Source organism: Dufourea novaeangliae, unplaced genomic scaffold, assembly GCF_001272555.1.
Source record: "Dufourea novaeangliae isolate 0120121106 unplaced genomic scaffold, ASM127255v1 scaffold24, whole genome shotgun sequence".
Taxonomy (NCBI): domain Eukaryota; kingdom Metazoa; phylum Arthropoda; class Insecta; order Hymenoptera; family Halictidae; genus Dufourea; species Dufourea novaeangliae.
In genome coordinates, this window is record NW_015373905.1 from 1,075,803 (window position 1) to 1,096,683 (window position 20,881).

Genomic DNA, 20,881 nt, shown 5'->3' on the forward strand with positions numbered 1-20,881 from the left:
TTTATATCAACGAAGATTCCGTGATTTCAAAATAGTATTTCACAAATATTAAATGTTTCGTTTTACAAATCGAGAATTAATGTAAAAATTTCTTCATAACCCATTACCTTTAAGCCAGGACTACACACGGGCGTTTTATACGCAGTCTCGCACGCCAAATTTTCTCCGCCGAAATAGAAACCGTATGTTTTAATGCAACTGACTATACGTATGATCAAGCAACAATATTTTACCAAACACTAGACATTTAAAATTGTACCCAAAATATAATTTGCAACAATTAACACGACTTTCCGAATCGTTCACTAGCTAAAAATTGTAACAACAAACTACATAATTAAACTAATATCTCATAATCAATTATATTAATCACAATTAAATTAATACTACTAATCTATACAAAGATTCCAATTACATAATGAACATAAATTAAATAACATGCAAATTATAGAGCAGACATGTAAGTGAATTGTATAGTTTACTTTATTAATGCATCCTTTATTCATCAATGTATATCATTAACATGAATATCACATTATCAGTCACTATTCTGAATAAAAGTAAAAAAATTATTTATTTCTACATATGCTATATAATTTTATGCATTAAAACGAGATCAAAATGCAGGAATTATAAACGTCCACCTCTAAGTCGAAGAACTAAATGAAGAGTTGATTCTTTCTGAATGTTATAATCAGAAAGTGTGCGCCCATCTTCAAGTTGCTTTCCAGCAAAGATCAATCTCTGCTGATCTGGCGGAATTCCTTCTTTGTCCTGAATTTTTGCTTTTACATTCTCAATAGTGTCCGATGCTTCAACTTCCAAAGTAATGGTTTTTCCTGTAAGAGTCTTGACGAAGATTTGCATACCACCTCTCAGTCGAAGTACAAGGTGAAGTGTTGATTCCTTCTGAATGTTGTAATCTGAAAGTGTGCGCCCATCCTCAAGTTGTTTACCAGCGAAGATCAATCTCTGCTGATCTGGGGGGATTCCTTCCTTATCTTGAATTTTGGCTTTGACATTTTCAATAGTGTCAGAGGCTTCGACTTCCAAAGTGATGGTTTTTCCTGTAAGAGTCTTGACGAAGATTTGCATACCACCTCTCAGTCGAAGTACAAGGTGAAGTGTAGATTCCTTTTGAATGTTGTAATCAGAAAGTATACGCCCGTCCTCGAGTTGTTTACCAGCGAAAATCAATCTCTGCTGATCTGGTGGGATTCCTTCCTTATCTTGAATTTTAGCTTTGACATTTTCAATAGTATCTGAAGCTTCAACTTCCAAAGTGATAGTTTTTCCTGTAAGAGTCTTAACGAAAATTTGCATACCACCCCTCAATCGGAGTACAAGGTGAAGAGTAGATTCCTTCTGGATGTTGTAATCAGAAAGTGTACGTCCGTCCTCGAGTTGTTTACCAGCGAAAATCAATCTCTGCTGATCGGGTGGGATTCCTTCCTTATCTTGAATTTTAGCTTTGACATTTTCAATAGTATCTGAAGCTTCAACTTCCAAAGTGATGGTTTTTCCTGTAAGAGTCTTGACGAAAATTTGCATACCACCCCTCAATCGGAGTACAAGGTGAAGAGTAGATTCCTTCTGGATGTTGTAATCAGAAAGTGTACGTCCGTCCTCGAGTTGTTTACCAGCGAAAATCAATCTCTGCTGATCGGGTGGGATTCCTTCCTTATCTTGAATTTTAGCTTTGACATTTTCAATAGTATCTGAAGCTTCAACTTCCAAAGTGATGGTTTTTCCTGTAAGAGTCTTAACGAAGATTTGCATACCACCTCTCAGTCGAAGTACAAGGTGGAGAGTAGATTCCTTCTGAATATTATAATCTGAAAGTGTGCGTCCATCCTCAAGTTGTTTACCAGCGAAGATCAATCTTTGCTGGTCTGGTGGGATTCCTTCCTTATCTTGAATTTTTGCCTTTACATTCTCAATAGTGTCAGAGGCTTCAACTTCCAAAGTGATGGTTTTTCCTGTGAGAGTCTTAACAAAGATTTGCATACCACCTCTCAGTCGGAGTACAAGATGAAGTGTTGATTCCTTCTGAATATTATAATCTGAAAGTGTGCGCCCATCCTCAAGTTGTTTACCAGCGAAGATCAATCTCTGCTGATCTGGTGGGATTCCTTCCTTATCTTGAATTTTTGCCTTTACATTCTCAATAGTGTCGGATGCTTCAACTTCCAAGGTGATCGTTTTTCCTGTGAGAGTCTTAACAAAGATTTGCATACCACCTCTCAGTCGGAGTACAAGGTGAAGTGTTGATTCCTTCTGAATGTTGTAATCTGAAAGTGTGCGCCCATCTTCAAGTTGTTTACCAGCGAAGATTAATCTTTGCTGGTCTGGTGGGATTCCTTCCTTATCTTGAATTTTTGCTTTGACATTTTCAATGGTATCTGATGCCTCAACCTCAAGGGTTATTGTTTTACCAGTCAATGTCTTAACAAAGATCTGCATGTTTGCCTGCAAAAATATTAATTGATGTTAGAAACACATTAAATTTATTGTTAGTGAATCTGAAGATATTAATATATTTGACAATTATTAAAGTTTTGCATTGAATTGAAATCGTAAAAATTTCATAATGGATGCTTCAGAATAATTTGTTAACAAGTTCAGGACAGCAGCAAAATTACAGAAACGTTCGATACTGGCAGCATCTATTTAATGGGGTGGTTAGATATTACCAAAGCATTTACTAACATTTATGCTTATTTTATTAGTTTTCGAAAAGTTTTACCTATTAAATATACGTTTTTTCTTCAGAAAAAATGATAACATAATCTGATGACCCGCTGATGGGTCACGCCGCCTTCTCAAGCTATTTTATTGCAACCTATTTTATAATTTTCTATGAGAAAAGGAAAAACGTTTCTACCTGTCCTTCCAGATTTGATTTGCTACTTCTATTAACATTAGAAACTTCAGTTTTACATTCGTTATTCCGACAAACCACGATTATATTTAGTGTATATAATAATTCTACAAATATGTCAAATTCTACTTGCATGACAAATTTTGTTTAAATTCATGTTGTTTCCGTAAATATGTTAAGTTTCTCTATCCTTATAATGCTAAATTTATTAAAATTTTAGACGAAGAAAAAATACAAAGCATCCTCATGTTGTAAAACAATAGAATATATATTTATACAAAAGTATTAATGTTACAAAAACGTGACCTATATTGCGTTAGTTTATACTGTTATAGTTAAGCATTTTTCTTGTTGCGACCCACCCATACGTCATGTCATTAGATAAGATAGTTTCACGGTGGACGTATCGATGGGTCATATTAGCAAATAAAACATCATCCGTTTTATCCACTAGTGGATCACGCTGTCCTGAACGTGTTAAATCAAAAACTTCTAGTTCAGAACAATCTGAATGTCATTCTGTAATGGCGTCAATTTTGATGAATCAATAACCGCCATTTTATCGTCCATTACTACGCAGCAAAATTTTGCGGAATTATAGGCACAATTGCTTGAAGAATAACTTATTTCCCTTGAAGTAGTGAAACCCTAGTATTATAGTTCTATACACTTTAATTATAATTGGTGACTTTCGAAACCGTTACAAAAATAGATTTCAGAAATAATGACCATGATGGTTGACGCCTTGAAGGCCTAACTAAGTTGTGAAGACAATAAATACCACCTTTTAACCTCTGTTTTTCTACTTTTTAGAGCAAAAGAAAATTAATGCTCTTAAATGCTCTATTTTCAAACAGTATTAGATATCAATCAAGTACAATTCAATTTGAATCCAGTAAAAATCGAATGTTGTAGATCAACATTAACAAATCAGATAATATGCATAGTAACAACATAATTATATATAAAATTTCTTACCTCTTGTAGAAGTGCCTTGTAATGCAACAAATATTTCTATTAAAATTTAACAAAACTCTCGGTCTTCCTCAGAAATCGTTGAAACAGTTCGTACGACTGGACAGAGCCCCCACGAACGTTCTCTTTATGTTGCTAACAGGAAGTTGTACTGATCATGCGCAACGCATCATGAGACATCCGTAAAGATGCTTATTGGATTATATCTTTCTGTCGTCATTGGCTATGTGACGTTGTTGTATCCGATTGGTTTCTGACACAAAGAGTATTCTATTATATTTGTCCTATCCCTCGTTCAACGAACTTCGTTTATATTAATATCGTTTATAAAAATTACTTCTAGTATACTGTGGTTTTAAAAATAATGTCTCTTAGTTGACTAAAAATTTTTTTTCCTTTCTTTTTGGCTTGAACTGTCACATTTTGATGCAGGTAGATGGCGCACAAAAGTCTGAATTATTAAACAAAGGAAAACGATGAATCATTGTTTTTCATAATGATATTCTTTCTAGAAAATTAACCCTGTCTTCTATTTCTATCAAATACAAAAACTTAAAATAGAATGAGTTTTACACAGAAATAACATAAATAGGTTATGTTGAAGGTAATAACATAAGCCTGTACAAAAATGCAAAATGGAGAGAAAATTGATTCCATATACGTAACTATTATAGTAAATCTACTTGTGAAAGTCGGAATACGTAAGACAAAATAGAAGGTTTCAATGATTAATTGTCATGCTACGTTGCATCGTAATACGTATTAGGTTGATGCAACTATTTAGAAACTGATGAAACTCTTTAATGTAAAAAATAAGAAGAAATCGTTATTAAATTATAACCCAAGTAAATCTCTAAATTTAAATAGTCTGAGCCAGTATTAGAATAGTTTAGTTATATACCACCAACACATATTTTAAATATTTTGTGAATAATTTGTTTATTTATAGAATTGTGTTTTTTAAAAATTCAACGCGATATTACTTACCAATTAAAAATAGATATGAGTAATATTCGTTCGTTCTACGTAAATGTATTTTATTCGTTTTCATGTTTCTAAAAAATATCCAAATAACTAGATAAATTACACGACTGTTGGCAGATTAATTTTGTTTATGTGATTATTTCATACGAAATACATGATTATTTGAAAAACATGCTTTTATATATAATAGGCTATTTACATTTTTAGTTTCACTTTTCATCGGTGATATCGAAATAATCGATTTTAGTCAACTGCACAATTGTATAATTTGTTAAAAAAAAAAACAAATGAAAAAATGAAATGAAAACTCGCAGACTTTATGAATGTTTCCTCAAATTCACATTTGAATTTTAATAGAATTTAGATGAAATTCAAATTTTCAGTGTAACGTGAAGCAATTTTGTCACGTGCAAAAACTGGATATTAAACTTGCAAACAAGGTAGAATGGCACGAAAATGTTACATGCAGTCTTCTTTGTATATACATATGAAGAAACATTATGACGAAATCATCACCTTATTTTCAATATATACTGTTCAGTTCTTAATACTGAGCAAATAATATGTAGCATTTGTATTGAAAATTCCTCAAGGCTCTACACACATTTATTTTTTGCAGGTTACAAGGACTAAGTGAAGAAAGTTTGCGAATTTTCTTTGCAAAATACCTGCAAACATACAACGCACTGGGTTACATTAACATTTGGTTGAAATAACAATAAATTAAGAGTACATATGTATGTCATGTAGCTTGAGTATGTACAAATACATTTTCATTAATACTGTAAAACAGGAAACTAAAGGTGGCTAATGCTTTATTTTATGTTGATTTTTAAGCATGTGCCAGTTTAGTTAGCAAGAGAATTAAAATAGTCATACTACGACTACAAAATACAAGATTATGAGAAAATGATGGGATTAAATCAGTATGATCACTTGTATTAAACAGACTAGTTGCACCAAACAGAATCAATACGTCATATAAAATTACGTTCATAACTCAAACATAAATTAAGTCTTGAGTAATTCTGCCATTATCTTCTAATCTGTTTATTAGAAAATTAATATAGTATATCAGTCTCAGTTCTGCTCGGTGCCATCCAAAAATAAAGTAACTTCCTTTGTATGTAAGTGTTCGTTCTTGTAAAAAAATTACTTAGTAACCATAATCATACAGTCTGAGTGCTATTGTGTGTGTGGCCTTTATACTATAGAGGATTTCTCATTAGTCCAATTTGTTGTTTAAAAAAAAAACCTTTAATACAATACTACATACGAAAAGGAATATGGAAGTGAAGAAAATACTTATACTTATCGCATGCATGTTCGATTTATTCAAAGAGGATTTGCATGTGTACAACAGAAGATCCATACACTGTGTCAGAAAGAAATTTATTTCAATACGAACACGTTTTGAAGTGTTCAACTTCCTGCTAGGTTCGTTGTAAACAAAACTGCAGCAAAACATTAGGAATTCTTGACACGTGCACTTAACCCTCATTGGACAGCAAAGCGTCTATTTCAATAATCGACTTGCAACTCTGCTTTTTCTTGGAATCTCTTCTGCGTGAATTAATATACGCGGCGTGAACATACGAGTTAATTTGGTGCAGGAAACATACTGCACTTTATTACGACTACACACACAACATACACACGAATTCTCAATACAAACTAACCTACGCTTAACTTCAAAACTTATAAATGATCATTTTTACCACCCTTTCTAGTAAACTTCATCGTATATTGTGACTTTGAAATATAGCTAAATAAGTAATTCAAACTAATTAACGCATTCATTATTTCCTTTGACAGAATCATCTTAGTGCTGGAACTAGTCGTACCAATTGCCTGTTTGGGAAAGGTCTTAAGTCTTCACAAAGAGTCTTACAGACTAAACATAATTGCAAGTGTTCTTCTTACAAATTCTAAAAACAACAGCATTTACAGCTTGTAGTTAACATTGCAATATTTCGTGACATAAACCTAAAACGAGTGACGTCCGGAAAAATGACGTCTTTATAAGTCGGATGTTCGAAACGTATTTTAAATTTAAAATACTTGCAGAAATGCAATTAATATATCATTTTTCGCCTTTAAATGTTGGACTTAGTACTAGTAGGAAGGTGAAAAATCGATAACGTTACCACACGTATAAGATAAGGTCAAAGTATATAATGATATAATCCGATTTAATTATTCCTTTTCGCCATTAAAATTATAACTGCGAACTAAAACGATGCCACTAGTTGTCCAAAGAAATACCTACACTTGAAATAATCGTCGAAATAGAAATAGTTCAGTAGTTCTGATCGAAACTTTGACCCAATATAGACAGGTTTCATTGAACAAGCAATTGACACGAGGAAAATTTGTTTCTTACACTATATAAGTTATGAGTAAATCGATAAAGCGGATATTTTGGTAGATCTATTTGGAGTCTGTCTCCATTTTGATCTCCTCTGCTTTTTTATCTTTTTTTGAAGCCTCACTGTCCGTTCCTTCTCCGTTACTATTATCGCGTCTTCGTTTCCTAGCAAAACGGCCTTTATACTTGGGTGGAGGGAGCTGTTCCATGCCCAGAACTTTATGAATCTGTCGGAACGCAACTAATCGCAAAGCATGTTGAGCTGACGCAGTTATATCTTCTCTTTGCTGAGCCGTCATATTGCCAATTGCATCGACAGGTTCCTTCTCGCATGGATCAGACAATCCTGTAAGAAAACGTATCACGTATAAGTACCACGATTTATCATAATCCATACATTATTTTTAATACAAAGACTAAGAAATCAGACTGCCAAATCATCTACGCTATATCACGAAGTATTCACAGTGACGCAAAAATCGAAATACTCGATTTTAGAATCAACAATGAAATTCACGATACGCTCAGTCTCGTCATCTGTATCATCATTTTTCTCTTAAAGATTCACTGTGAAAAAGTTGAATCTCGTTTTCTTCATTAATGCAATCCCGTGCTTATAAATAAAGAAAGAAAAGTACCTGGACTTCCTGGAAGTAATATTCCTCCAGCAACACATTCTAAAAGCCTCCTTAAAGCTTCACCTGGACTGAGAGGGCCACCTGCAGTGCTGATCACTTTCTCAGTAAGCAGTTCCAATGCCTAAGAGTAATATCAAATACTTTAATTAAAACTTTATAATACAATTACAAATTTCGAAATAAAAAAGAACAAAATTAATTTAGCGTGAAATAATAATAACATAAGTATTTATACTATATTCAAAACGCAAATGACAATTTGAAATAACAAAAGTAAATATATAAAACAATTTGTTCTGTACTAACCCATGGGTTCAGTGGTCCCCAAGTAGGTACACGGTTACAAAGATCGCGCATTATGCGAATGACCATAACGCAGCTCTGCAGCGAAGTAGCTCTAGCCTGTTAAATATGATGAATACGTTAATATACACAATGTTATATGCACATTGAAATCTCTGAGTCTTCTGGAGATGCGACACCCTAACCTACTTTTAATTTGCTTTGTGTGGGCTTTAGCTATCCTCCCAGCCTCGTGCCTATAACCCCTAAAATATTAGCCCATATCAAAACTATCGGGTGTTTATTATTTCCTGAACAATTAATGCCTAACATAATATTTAAAAAAAAACGTACAACGTATGGAAAAAAATGTACACTCGGTAAAGTGCCAAATAGGATTCTTCAACTTATAATTGGAAAAACACCCGATATACTTATGACACCACTGTGTGTTTGTGCTTGTCTGTCTTGTAACATTCAACAGTGCTTACAAGGCACATTGTGTAGAAAGCATCGAACAAGATACACATTTATAAAGTACAAGAATGCTAATGTTAAGAACTTCTAAGACAGACCTAGAACAGACTCAGTCTAGGCTACAATGCATTAAGATTAAATCCAGAATAATGAATAAGGCTTGTTCATAAGCATCATAAAGCAGTTCAGTGCATTATAAACAAAATAAACAAAACTACATTCTTTGAAAAGAAGTTATGTACTCTGAAATGATTATCCGCAAACAGTTTCCTATTATTCTGGATGTTGATGATTGGAAGTAAAGCAAATGTAAGTTTTCAGTGTGCATCAACGTTTAAATTGCTACAGTTCACGCTTACATAATGCTTAAACTTCTTGTCTGAGACAATCTGAATACACGTTAAATGCTTCTGTTTCTCAATCACATCAAATATATGTACGCATTTTCTGGTTTTAATAAAATTGCCAATAACCAAACATTGCCACTGTTACCCACATAGGGCAATCATGATATATAACAACAATTCGACAAAACTTGCGGTATATCTTCCGTAAAAAAAAAAAGAGAACATCAGTGGACAAATTGTATTGGCAGATGTATAGAGTGTGAACATCAAACGTGATCAAATAAATGTTTCAGACAAAATCATATCAACAAGAAGATGATAATAAAAATAAAATTGTCACAAGGCTGGAAGTTCTAAGACTGCTCTTTTTGGCGGACAGAGAGAGAGAGGACAACTTGCACGCGTTTCGCGTTTTTAGGAGAAAGTAACAGAAAACAATCGTTTAGTGCCAATAAAAATGGCACCGACAATTCGAGATCTTGAACTGAGAGTTGATTGATTCAAACCTGAAACCACTTGGCATGCCTGAGTGCAGCTAAAGCCTCCAAACACTTAGCCTTGGGAAGTACATCTGGCGGATCTGGTTTCGTCACAGTGGGCGCCGCGGGCGTTGCTTGCGGTTGAGCAGCTCCCTGTTGCTGCTGTCCAGCATTATCTGAGATTCCAACAAAGAAAGCACAACACGCTTAGACAACACTTAGAGTGTTTGATCATGCCCAATTTGGGTTTCCCTCTATAATTATATTTCAACTCAAGCAGATTACAACTTGAGGGCCATAGCCTAAAACGTTCTCAATGAAACAAAAATAAACCTAATCGAATGTAGTACACGACAATGGTGAGTTACCCCCATTCATGTACGTCCTTTGTCAGTTAGAGATATATTTGATAAGAACGACCGATGTTTCTTCATCAAGTTGATAACATTACTCAAGATTAAATATGAAAGTAACGTTATCAAGAGAATCGTCGGTTAGAATAAGGAGTCTACTGCGCATTGTAGAACAGTCGTACAACATTCGATGACAGAGGGTTTTTAATAATTTTTAAATTATCAATGCATGATCAAAAAGTCCATAGTTTTAAGATTGCCTCAGCGTTGTTTCCTCATACCAAAAGCGTGTCCACGTTCATTGTTAGCATACTCTTCCTTACTGGAGACTCCAGCTCAGCTTATTCACGATAAAACTTATAAAATGTATCACTACGAGATAACTTAAACTGAAGAAAAACGTCTTAATCGTATCAAGTTTACGCTCTCTCTTTTCCGTTAAAAATTCAATACTTATAATACTTTTATGTACGCTCTTACATTATAGTTTTTCTTTCTTTAGTGTTTCTCGAAATTATTGGTCATAGTCAATCGTGGACACACTAAATTGCAGCTGTGTTGAAAAAGAAAGGAATATTGTATGTTAGAGCGTATATACACTGGCAACCGTTGAAGTCCTTGGCTGCCTCTGCATCTTCCTGGTGTATAAAAAATGTACAAAAAAGCTTTCGGGCCATGAAAAGAACAAACGAAATTCAGAAACCACACGATCGAGAAAACAGTATGAAAATAAAAGTTTTTTTTTTGTAAAATCGTGAAAATAATCATACAGTTATCCTTTTCTTGGCCACTACGAAAATAGAAAACGATCAAATCACCTGCAGCAGCTGCTGGTTTAGGCGTTTCGCGCATTAAAGGACTGGTGAGCGTAACGCTGACAGTCACGCTACCGCCTGAAACTGTTAAAGCAGCTGATTCCGGATGCTTTCCAACGTTATAAGTATCTTCTGGAGCTACGATCTTCAACTGGGCCGGAAGAATTTCAGCAACTTTATTCAGTAACGTCCTATAAGGAAAGAAATTTAGTAATCATACAAGCAAGTGAGTAATGTTGTAATAGTTAATATAACTAACTAACCGTGTTGGTTTCTCTGCGCAGAGAACCACAAGACAAACATGATTATCACCAGACAGCAGGAGTCCTTTCGCCAAATTACCAACACGCATAACACCCCTAAGTATCCTTGAATCCTCTTTTTCCTTTTGGAATGAAAATAGATTGCCATCACTGCCATCTTCTTTCTGGGGAGTTGTACTCTTCTTTTTGTCAGGGTCTTCTTTTACTTTTACCGCATCTGCATTTGGTTGTTGTTGTTGTACAGGTGTGGCGGGTGTTGCTGGTGTAGCATTTGTTGTAGGTGCTGGAGTTGCAGTTTTTTTACCTATAATTAAACAAATATTTTCATTGATTATCTAATAAGAAATCAAAGATAAAAAAACTTGTAAGAAAAATTTAAGTATTTACCAGCTTCTGCTAAAGTGTCAGACACGAATTTCAATGCTTTTTCAGTGTCTGAAACTATTTTCTGAACTGCCAGCAGTTCCTGCTCCTTCGGATAAATATTTGTATGATGAGATAACACATGTTTGTCATCAGAAGAATCTGGCCTCCTCTGAGGGCCAGGGAACATCATCATCGGAGGTGGTCCTGGGAAAGGACGCGGCATTGGCGGAGCCCCTGGACCACGTCCGTAACGTCGATACCATTCATAATATTCGCATTCCTCTTCATATCGTCGACGTTCTTCCCAATACATCATTTCCTCGTCCATCATCGGACCCATTGGTCCCAATTGATTAATTTCTTCCCTACGACGTAAGTATTCGTCTCGCATTTGTTGTCTGCGTAGTTTCTCTTCTAACAACTTTCTCTGTTTCAAGCTTGGTTTCATATCAACAACCAAATCCGGATTAACCTTTTTCTTGTAAGCAAATCTGTGCCGTCTTCCTTTCATATGCATGTCCTTGGCATTAGGATCATTAAATCTACATTCACAAAGTTTGCAGTTAAAACTTATAATTTTTCCATCTTCAGATTTATTCTCTTCTATATATTCTTGGCCAACTGGCTGAATATCTTTCTCATCAACAGCTGTCTCTTCTACAGTTTCTTCTGTTGTAGTTTCTTCTGATTTAATTTCTGCAGTTTGATTTTGATTTACAGTTCCTAAATTTCCAGCTGTAAAAAAGATACACCATTGTGTCATTGTACATATGTTAATATGTTTAAACAATTTATATCACATATTTACACGTGAAGTCATAGATGAACAAAAAAAAAATACTTACAAGCAACGAAATTAATTTTAGGAGTAGCTGTTACTGTTGGCTTTTTAGCACTTCCAGTTTTAACAGCAGCTGCAGGCTTTGGATTCAGAACAGTTGGGTCTGCACTTGGTATTGGTTTTCCAAGTTTAGTGTGTAGCTTGACAACCTTTTGATGTTTGGCTCCTCTGATGTGTGCAGCGTATGCATCATTTCCAGTACATGTGACATCGCAAAGCTCACATCGTAGACTGTTCCCTGCTCCACGTGCTGGTGGTTGCTGTGGTACCTTCAGAGAAGCTTCCTTCTTCTTGTGCTTCTGACCCTCCAGATGCTCACGATATGTCTGAGGTCCAGCACAGCTGATTTTACAGACATCGCAATAGTGAAGTTGTTGAGGTTTGGGGGGCTGCTTGGGTCGCATTGCTTTCATCCCTCCCCCTACAGCACCAAATCCTTTCCGCGCGTAGCCCTGCCAACCTCCAGTCTTCTGGTTAGTCGAATTGCTGTTTGCACTCTGTTGGGCTACATACATAGTCGCAGCGCTATATAGCGCTGCGTCGTAGCCGGAATACGTCGTACTCGCCGTTTCTAAAGGAAATGAAATTGAAACCTCAAACTTTGGAGGAGTCAATTCTTTGTATTCATGGAACCATTCTACTAACTTGTACTTATCGATACAAGTACGTTATACTTTCATTGAAATATTTGTAAGATATAGTATATAATATTCAGAAATTACTATATAATATTGTAGTTATATTAATTTTTTAATTTGTAAACAGTTTCAATTCTGCAGAACTTTCAAACTATATTGTGGTTTAAAACATTAGCAGAATTTTATTTATTATTTATACGTATAAATTTCAGTAGCCAGAGGATCAATTTCATGTTATTAGTGTCTACGTCACGGTTAATAGGACATTTACGCAGGATTTTGAATTTTGGCGAAAAACATTTATAAATACTTCGAACACTTACTATTTGTTGATGTTGATGGTGTAGCAGCAGGAGTAGCTGGTGCTGTATATCCAGAAGAATATGTTGCGCTTTGTGTAGGATTGGATTGCTGATAAGCAGTACTCGATGCTTGGTATGTTTTAGCTTGTCCAGTAGTGGTAGCTTGTCTCGCCGTGCCTGTGTAAGCACTAGTTGTACTATACGCAGGTTTCGCAGCTTGGTAATGTGTCTCTGTAGTGGTATAAGTTGCAGCTGCTGCTGCAGGTTGTTGATAATATGTCTTAGTAGCGTCGTATGTCGCTGCTGGTGCAGCACGTCCGTAACCGTAATCGTATGTCTGAGCCACTGTACCAGGATTAGCAGCTACAACAGAAAAATACACAACAAAAATGTACAAAATCAAACGAGCTTCGCGAACTTTCTCGAGAGTGGTAGGGTTAACATTTCAACTTTGATACTATAGACGAAACCGTCGAAAAATGGAAAATGAAATATATGAAAGAAAAACATTCTACCAGCGTATGTAGTCCCTGTAGCGGCTGCAGCAGCGGCCGCTTGGTAAGTTTCGTAACCTGTAGCCGCGGCGGCAGCGGGTCGTTGCGTGTACGTGGCGGCGGTTGCCGCTGGAGTTACTGCGTATCCCGCTTGACCAGTCTGATAAGCGGCTGCACTGGTCGCTCTAATCGAAAGAATAAATAGATTTTATTACGAACAAGATACAAAAAGAAAAATGGAAACGGGCAAAACGAAAAAGACCTCTATCGGATCCGTGCCCGGGAGAGACGCTCGATGGACGCTCTAACTCTCAGCAAGAAATGGCGGCTAAGCCGGCTGGGCTCTCGCGTGCACCGATTTTAACGAACAGTTATTACTCCCGCCAACGTAGTTACCGACACGATTTTTTCATAAACTTAACACTAGCTACTTAATAATTATGGTATGCAATCGATTTCGTACCCATATTGCGTTCCGCCGTGAGTAAACCCAAAATAATTGTTCTGAGCCATCCTTCCTCGCAGAGAATCCCGGAAAGAAGGACAATGGAGGAAGTTGTAGGGCGTGCCACGAACTCGTTAGAATGGCGGCGCTGCCGCGGCTCCTATTGGTTATTCTGTTGGAGCCGGGCGCAACAATTGCAAGAATGCCGCGCCCTCAGTGGCCGCTTCCACGAGAACCCTGCGTCGTCCTCCGACAAACTACTTCCGCGCAAATCAACGCGCTACCATACTAGCCAGAGAAACTACCGCGAGAAAGTATTCACGAAGCGGACAAGTGTAATACGGTTGATTGGAACTTAACTTACTGCGTGTTTCTCGTTATCTCCGCTTTCCGGGGCAGTATGTAGTTTGCGAAATTTTCGCGGCTGGTGCGTGTTGCGACGAACGTCCGGCGTGCGCAAGGAAGGGCTAGTTTGCCGGCGACGCGTGCGTTTAATGAATTTTTTCGACGCCCCCTAGCAGCAACTACTCCTATCGTTGAAATTGAAGCGCACTCTAGTAGATTTACTACAAATCGTAGTGGAATCCTTTTCAACTTGGACAACAAATTTCAACGTGACAACCTTCTTTAATACGTCGACACATAGTTGAAGTAATATCTTTTTTTTTTTTGTACAACAACATAATACAACATGCCGCCACAATTAGCAATGAAAAAACATGCTAAATATTTTCAAAGCATACTACAAATGATACCCAGTGATTGGGAAAGCTATGATGATTCCAGAATTGCTATAGCGTTTTTTGCTATATCAGGACTAGATGTATTAAATTGCTTAAATTACCTTAGCAAAGAAACAAAATTAGAGGCAATAGACTGGATCTATAGGCAACAACTTGTTGGAATTGGACCACGTTCAGGTTTTCGACCATCTATAATGGTACCAAAGAACATTCCAAATTATCAGTGTGGTCATTTAGCAATGACGTACTTAGCATTAGGTAGCCTTTTAATTCTTGAAGATGATTTAAGCAAAGTGGATAAAAAATCCATTTTAGAAGGCATGCGAGCTTGCCAAAAGCCAGATGGAACTTTTTCAGCTGTTCTAATGGGAGGTGAAAGTGATATGCGATTTCTTTATTGTGCCTGTTGTATATCTGCAATCTTAAATGATTGGTCAGGCATGGACAAAGCAAGAGCTATTGACTATATTTTAAATAGCATTGTAAGTCTTCATTTTTATTTATTTTTATTTTGCTTATAAAGACCATTAACAAAAACTGCTTTGTTTACTTAATTTTATCATAGCGTAATCTCAACAATAATTATAGTCATATGATGGAGCAATTGGACAAGGACCTGGTCTTGAATCACACGGAGGATCTACATTTTGTGCTGTAGCTAGTCTATGTCTCATGAATGAGCTTCATAATGTCTTGACAAATGATCAGTTAAATAGATTGAGAAGATGGTGTCTCATGAGGCAAGATAGTGGTTTTCATGGACGACCTGGAAAGCCGTCTGACACATGTTATAGTTTTTGGGTTGGTGCTACCCTACAATTGCTCGATTTTAACAAATTTCCTGATCCAGAAAAAAATAGAGCGTTTGTTCTTACTACGCAAAATGGAATTATAGGCGGGTTTGCAAAATTTGCTAAATGTCAACCTGATCCGCATCATACATACTTGGGTATATAAGAATTAAAACTGATATAGGAAACATTTTCTAAAATAATAGCAGTATATAATATATATTTTTCATTCCTTAGGTTTATGTGGTTTAAGTCTTGCAGGAGAGACAGGTTTAAGTATAGTAAATGCTGCTCTAAATATCACCGATAGAGCATATAAACATTTATTGAAACTCCATGATGTATGGTAATGTTATTAACATTTACACTAAATACTTTGAACAACTAAATACCATATCAAGCGCACTTAAGGACTGTGGAGTTAATACATGAAGAAAATAAGTAACAGTTTCGCATTTTGTCAATGAATACTGTTTGTATAGTTCTTAAAAGTTCTCTGTGCTGAGAACCATTATTCTAAAAGCGTCAATTAAGAAGAATGATATGATTTCGTGATATATTATCACTGGTTTGTCTCAACCGAGATAGTTATTAAAGATATATAATTTCTGGTACATCCAGAAGTGAAAAGAATAACGTAATTCAGACACAGTTAAGTGTCAATAATGATTCATTATATAGAAATTTTAAAAGTTACAATAAAACTTCAAAAAACATAGTAATGAGTGTTTGTTATTGTTATCCTTTTATTTAATAATGTACATTCAATAAATACCTATAATTTTTATTTAAATTTTTAAGTAGGAAAAAATTCAAAAACCTGATATCTGCTATAAGAAACATAAATTTGCTAACATGGAGTTGTACGATTATGTCAAGTTTTTTCATGTTTGGAGCTATAACGACCTCCATGATGATGAACGATCGCGGACTGTGAGGAAAGAAACTCCTTGACACTATGCGAACTGCGAAGTTGCCTAAGCGCAGCAGCTGGCTCAGACGCCCCACCTCGCGGAACGATGATTCCATGGTAACCGGGGTGGGTTCGCAGCCACAACACACTGAACACTGAACAGACGACGTTCGTTCGTTCGTTCGAAAGGACTACGAGACACTCTGGACTGTGACTATTATAGCCGGTGCAATTGTCATCTTTTTTTTTGCATTCTTGTGAATAGTGTTACTTCCATTCAGTTTGACAGAACATTTGGTTAAAGCTCCGTCATATTTGTGAAATTTGTTACGTATGCAGTGTGAAATATAAACAAAACAATAGAACAATATCTATCTTCCAACCGTCGGAAGAGAGAAACTTCATTGTTAAGTGTTGGGTTCGCGTTCGCGACCCAGAATATCAACAAAGGTTAGTATGCGCCCATAATTTATGTTATTACGATAACGGCAAACTACATTTTACGTTACTAAAAAATAAATTACTTTATGAAAATCAAATGTAAATTAAGATAAGTTTATTGTCACGTAAATACGTAACTGTAGAAAATTCATTTGATACAATATTTATTTTGAAGGATAACTTTTACTGAAAAGTATTAATTAGACTATAGACATAAATAATGTAGATATTTATTATATTTGATTTAGCTTTACGCAACTATTCAGTATAGATTTTCTTCTGGATCTTTTGTAAATATTTCAAATGTAAGTAGTTTCGGTTGTGTGATATGATAACATCGTACTAAAAATACTTTTAATACATGCGGTGAAGAACTAAGCTTAATTATATACACGAAAAGGTATTCAATCAGAAGAAAAGTTAACGACAATTTTATGACGACTGCATTATATCTAGTATCATTTACACATTACTCTTGAGTCTCACAGAGCGGAAAGTGCGTAACCCAGGGAAACTCGAGTTTCGCAAAACCGTATCTGCTTAATTGCGTCATTTACAATTAGTCATGGCCGAACGGATGTGTGTATAACTTAATTTATTACATGTGTCTCTCTGTCACTGTGAAAATGATGGATACCAACAAAGACTGACAGAATAATGTTATAGCGAGCGTATATATTTAGAAATAACGGGTAAAGCCTTTTCCAAGGTATCGCAAATTAATCGATTATCGGTACAGCGTAAAAATTTCTACGGTGCATGATTTTCATCCCCGCGGTCGGCCGAACACGTGAAGAGAAGAAAGAAAGAAAGGAGGAACAGTAATACCAGGGTAAACAGCTTTTTCGTCTCTACGAAGCGTAGTCTACAAATAGAGAACGTTAAGGAGTAACCATGCAATGAATGATGCTCTTGTATAGCCCGCGCTCATCGTCTGTTTCTAATTACTGGCAAATTCACCGCACTCCAGTTTTTCATGAGTCTCTCTTTTCCCGTCTCTGTGAGTTTGTAACTTTATTCACAGTATTTAACGAACCGATCCAAGTTACAACAGCCAATTTACTTTCTTAAATTTACATTAAATTTTAATTGAATAACATTTCCAAGTAATGAAAATTACAGTAAACATGTAATGATATTTGGAGTAATTAGGTTATTCTGATTCAAATAAATTGTTCGCGAGACTCATATGACATCTTGTTGCTGTAACGTGTAAAATACGATTTCCTCATCATGCCTAGCTGATTTGGCCTTGAGTTAACTGTCCTGTTTTAAATCAGTAACAGCAACAAAAAGATACCCCTCCTAGAATACCGCATAGCAATATTCAAAATCTGCATGTATCGATATTATATGTATATATTCATACAATAGTCGCTACAAATGAACTTTTTTAAACCGTTTTAATAAATTATGTATATTATTCAACTATGACATGTGTTCTAAAACTAATAAATATTATTCTGAGCCTTTTCACATAATTTTGAATTATATATCGTATATTTTTAAATTAAAAACATTTTTAAATTGAAAGGTTAGGATTGCGGACACGATTCACAGTGTATGTATATTTTACGGCAGAATGTTGCGAGCGCAGATCAGTATCTAAAAAGGAGGACCATGACAACCATAAACGCGGTTCTCTCAAAAGTCGTATTTAACAGATCAACGTGTGACCCTTGTAGGTAGAAAAAACGTACATGTACTTAATCCGTCTAAATGGTAACTTTGCTCGTGTGACCACGTGCGCGTTGCGGACTGTAATGGTATGTGTGTGTGACCGTATACGTACCTTGAGCTCAACACGTTGATCGGGGGGCAGGTGGTGGGTATATTCTCAGACAAGATGCTCAGTTTAACAAGGAGGTTCGTGCCAGTTGCACAGCTGTCGGTGTGACAGCTGCATCTTTCGAAATAAAAAGAAAAACGTTACGGAAATATAAGGACAGTGGAACAACAAAGAGTCATTATTTGAATCGTCTAAAAAAATTAGGCATAGGTATATTATATTAACACATTGTCTACCGCTTCAATATACAAAGTGATATCTAATTTTTTTACTTCGCACATCATAACCTATTGTATAAACACGTGTCAAGGCATGTATTATACATTATACATATAGAAACTCTATCGCTCACACTGTAATGTGTAATGTATAAAGTTAAACAATATATGCAATATTGAAAAATAAGCTGTATAATTATATTCATGTCACGACAAGAAATTAATAACGAATAATACATCCTTTTCGTCAACGAGTTAATAAATAACGGTAAAACGTTTTTCTCGTATTTGTTGTATAATACGTTGGCTTTATCGTAAAACACAAAATGGGAATTATGTATATAGAAAAATGAATGAACAATTACTTAATTCTACACAGACGAAAGTAGGAAAATTATCACCAAAACTGAAGAGTAGTGAGGGAATCAGTATATTTTAACTTTAACGATAGTAATGGAGCTAAAAACTACAGTATACAGGGGTATTAATTTATCGAAAAGTGTTATTTGTTTGTGTTTACCGTTTCACGCTTAATCGCTTGAGAATAATGCGTTTTTAAATTTGTTCCACCGATGTTATTTACGTAATGTTGATATTTGATTTTAGTTCAATCGATTGGAACAGCAAGTGCATACACGGTGCATATATATTTTTTAAAATATAGGTTTTGCGTATACATATTAAGAAGCGTAGGCGCATGCATATTCCTCGACATGTCGCGATAATATGAAGCAGATGATTAATTATAGAAATGACCAATCCTTTTGTCTGAAGGTGTATACCTACCCGTTTCTGTATTGTACCTTGAATTTTCTAGCTTTTGGAAATAAAGCTATTTCACAAGTTAATCGACAAATTTATTCCGTGTATCAGTCAAAACAACCTGTCAGCTAGAATGATGTCACTAGCGAGGTCAAGAACCGTGAAACGCAATTCAGCTTCAACCAATCGCACGTGTGTGCTCCAGATTGAAATTGTTTAAATATTTAACACACCGTTACTGGAAAGCTATAAATAAAATATTTTTTGTCATTTAAATTCTTTAAAACAAAATTAATTACAGTTCTATTTCAGAGTTTAGTTGCAATCTAACATATTATCTTATCGGTTAAGTGGTCGTTGATCTTGAATTTGCTTTAATTGATAGAGTTCACGTATTATTTAGAAAATTTCATGTTATTTTATCTTATCTTCTCTTGTTAATTTTACAGTTCGAAAAGTATACAATCTTTAGTGAGTATGTGCAGGTCTAAATGATTCACTGGTGATTCATGACATAAGATAAAGAGAACAGTGTTTATTGTTTTTCTACAGAATAATGACTTCTGATATTCAATGTTGAAGCATAAAAAAAAGAACACAAAGACCAATTTATTTCACATAGATAAATCTCAGAATGGAAACTTTTGACCAGTTTTTAAGCTGTTTTAACACAAGACTAAACGCTTATGTTAGATAGAATTCCGATAGCAACGGAAGTATGTATTAAAGTTTAACACCGTTAAATATGTATACATATGTATGTGCACGCGAGTGAATAGTATCGTGTATTCCAGAGTGCGTTGCTCGGTAACGTTATTTAAAATAGAAGAAAGTAGAAGGCTTTAGAAAACATTCCTCATGAGATTCTAAATAATAATTAGAGAGTCATTCGGGTAATTGTAAAAAAAAAAGACAAAGAGTTCGTAGAATGCCTAAGGAAAATGAAACGTTACTCAAGCGTCGAAGTTACTGTGAACAACAATGCTTAATACGGGTACTCGAATGGAAGAGCGACCGTTTAATTGGCGCGTGTAACGACTCGATCGATTGTAGTTAGGAAACAGCTAAGGAAAGAGAGGGAAAGTCCTGCAATCGATCCCCCTCCGTTTTCTCGCAAAACTGTCCGAGGTAGCTTGATACGGTGATACATCAATTAAGACCCGTTTTAAATGGAATTTCATTTCGTTCTTACCAAGAATGGTGCATTAGGAATGCAGTTCTCGTGCTTGCATAAGTGTAACGTATATGAATTAGCTGTATGTAGGTGACCTCTAAT

General features: G+C 35.4%; 3 protein-coding genes across 4 annotated transcripts; 1 reads left to right on the forward strand and 2 right to left on the reverse strand.

The window, feature by feature from the left end:
- Window positions 1–481: 481 nt before the first annotated feature.
- On the reverse strand, window positions 482–3,957 carry LOC107193791 (polyubiquitin-C). Its single transcript, XM_015583295.1, has 2 exons — window positions 3,860–3,957; window positions 482–2,469 (listed from the first exon to the last, which is right to left on the reverse strand). The coding sequence occupies exon 2, from the start codon at window positions 2,461–2,463 to the stop codon at window positions 631–633; it is 1,833 nt and encodes a 610-aa protein (XP_015438781.1). The 5' UTR covers window positions 2,464–2,469; window positions 3,860–3,957; the 3' UTR covers window positions 482–630.
- Window positions 3,958–5,956: 1,999 nt separating this feature from the next.
- On the reverse strand, window positions 5,957–14,188 carry LOC107193793 (zinc finger RNA-binding protein). Of its 2 annotated transcripts, none has more exons than XM_015583300.1 (11): window positions 13,967–14,188; window positions 13,525–13,688; window positions 13,031–13,372; window positions 12,074–12,529; window positions 11,250–11,963; window positions 10,863–11,166; window positions 10,603–10,790; window positions 9,459–9,607; window positions 8,153–8,248; window positions 7,847–7,967; window positions 5,957–7,554 (listed from the first exon to the last, which is right to left on the reverse strand). In XM_015583300.1, the coding sequence occupies exons 1-11, from the start codon at window positions 14,014–14,016 to the stop codon at window positions 7,271–7,273; spliced, it is 2,868 nt and encodes a 955-aa protein (XP_015438786.1). In that variant the 5' UTR covers window positions 14,017–14,188; the 3' UTR covers window positions 5,957–7,270. The 2 variants fall into 2 exon arrangements, with proteins under 2 accessions (XP_015438786.1, XP_015438785.1); XM_015583299.1 differs by having other exon boundaries at window positions 12,074–12,640.
- Window positions 11,224–15,858, forward strand: LOC107193794 (geranylgeranyl transferase type-1 subunit beta). The gene is made up of 4 exons (XM_015583301.1): window positions 11,224–11,235; window positions 14,640–15,173; window positions 15,280–15,640; window positions 15,720–15,858. The coding sequence occupies exons 2-4, from the start codon at window positions 14,640–14,642 to the stop codon at window positions 15,830–15,832; spliced, it is 1,008 nt and encodes a 335-aa protein (XP_015438787.1). The 5' UTR covers window positions 11,224–11,235; the 3' UTR covers window positions 15,833–15,858.
- The last annotated feature ends 5,023 nt before the right edge of the window (window positions 15,859–20,881 follow it).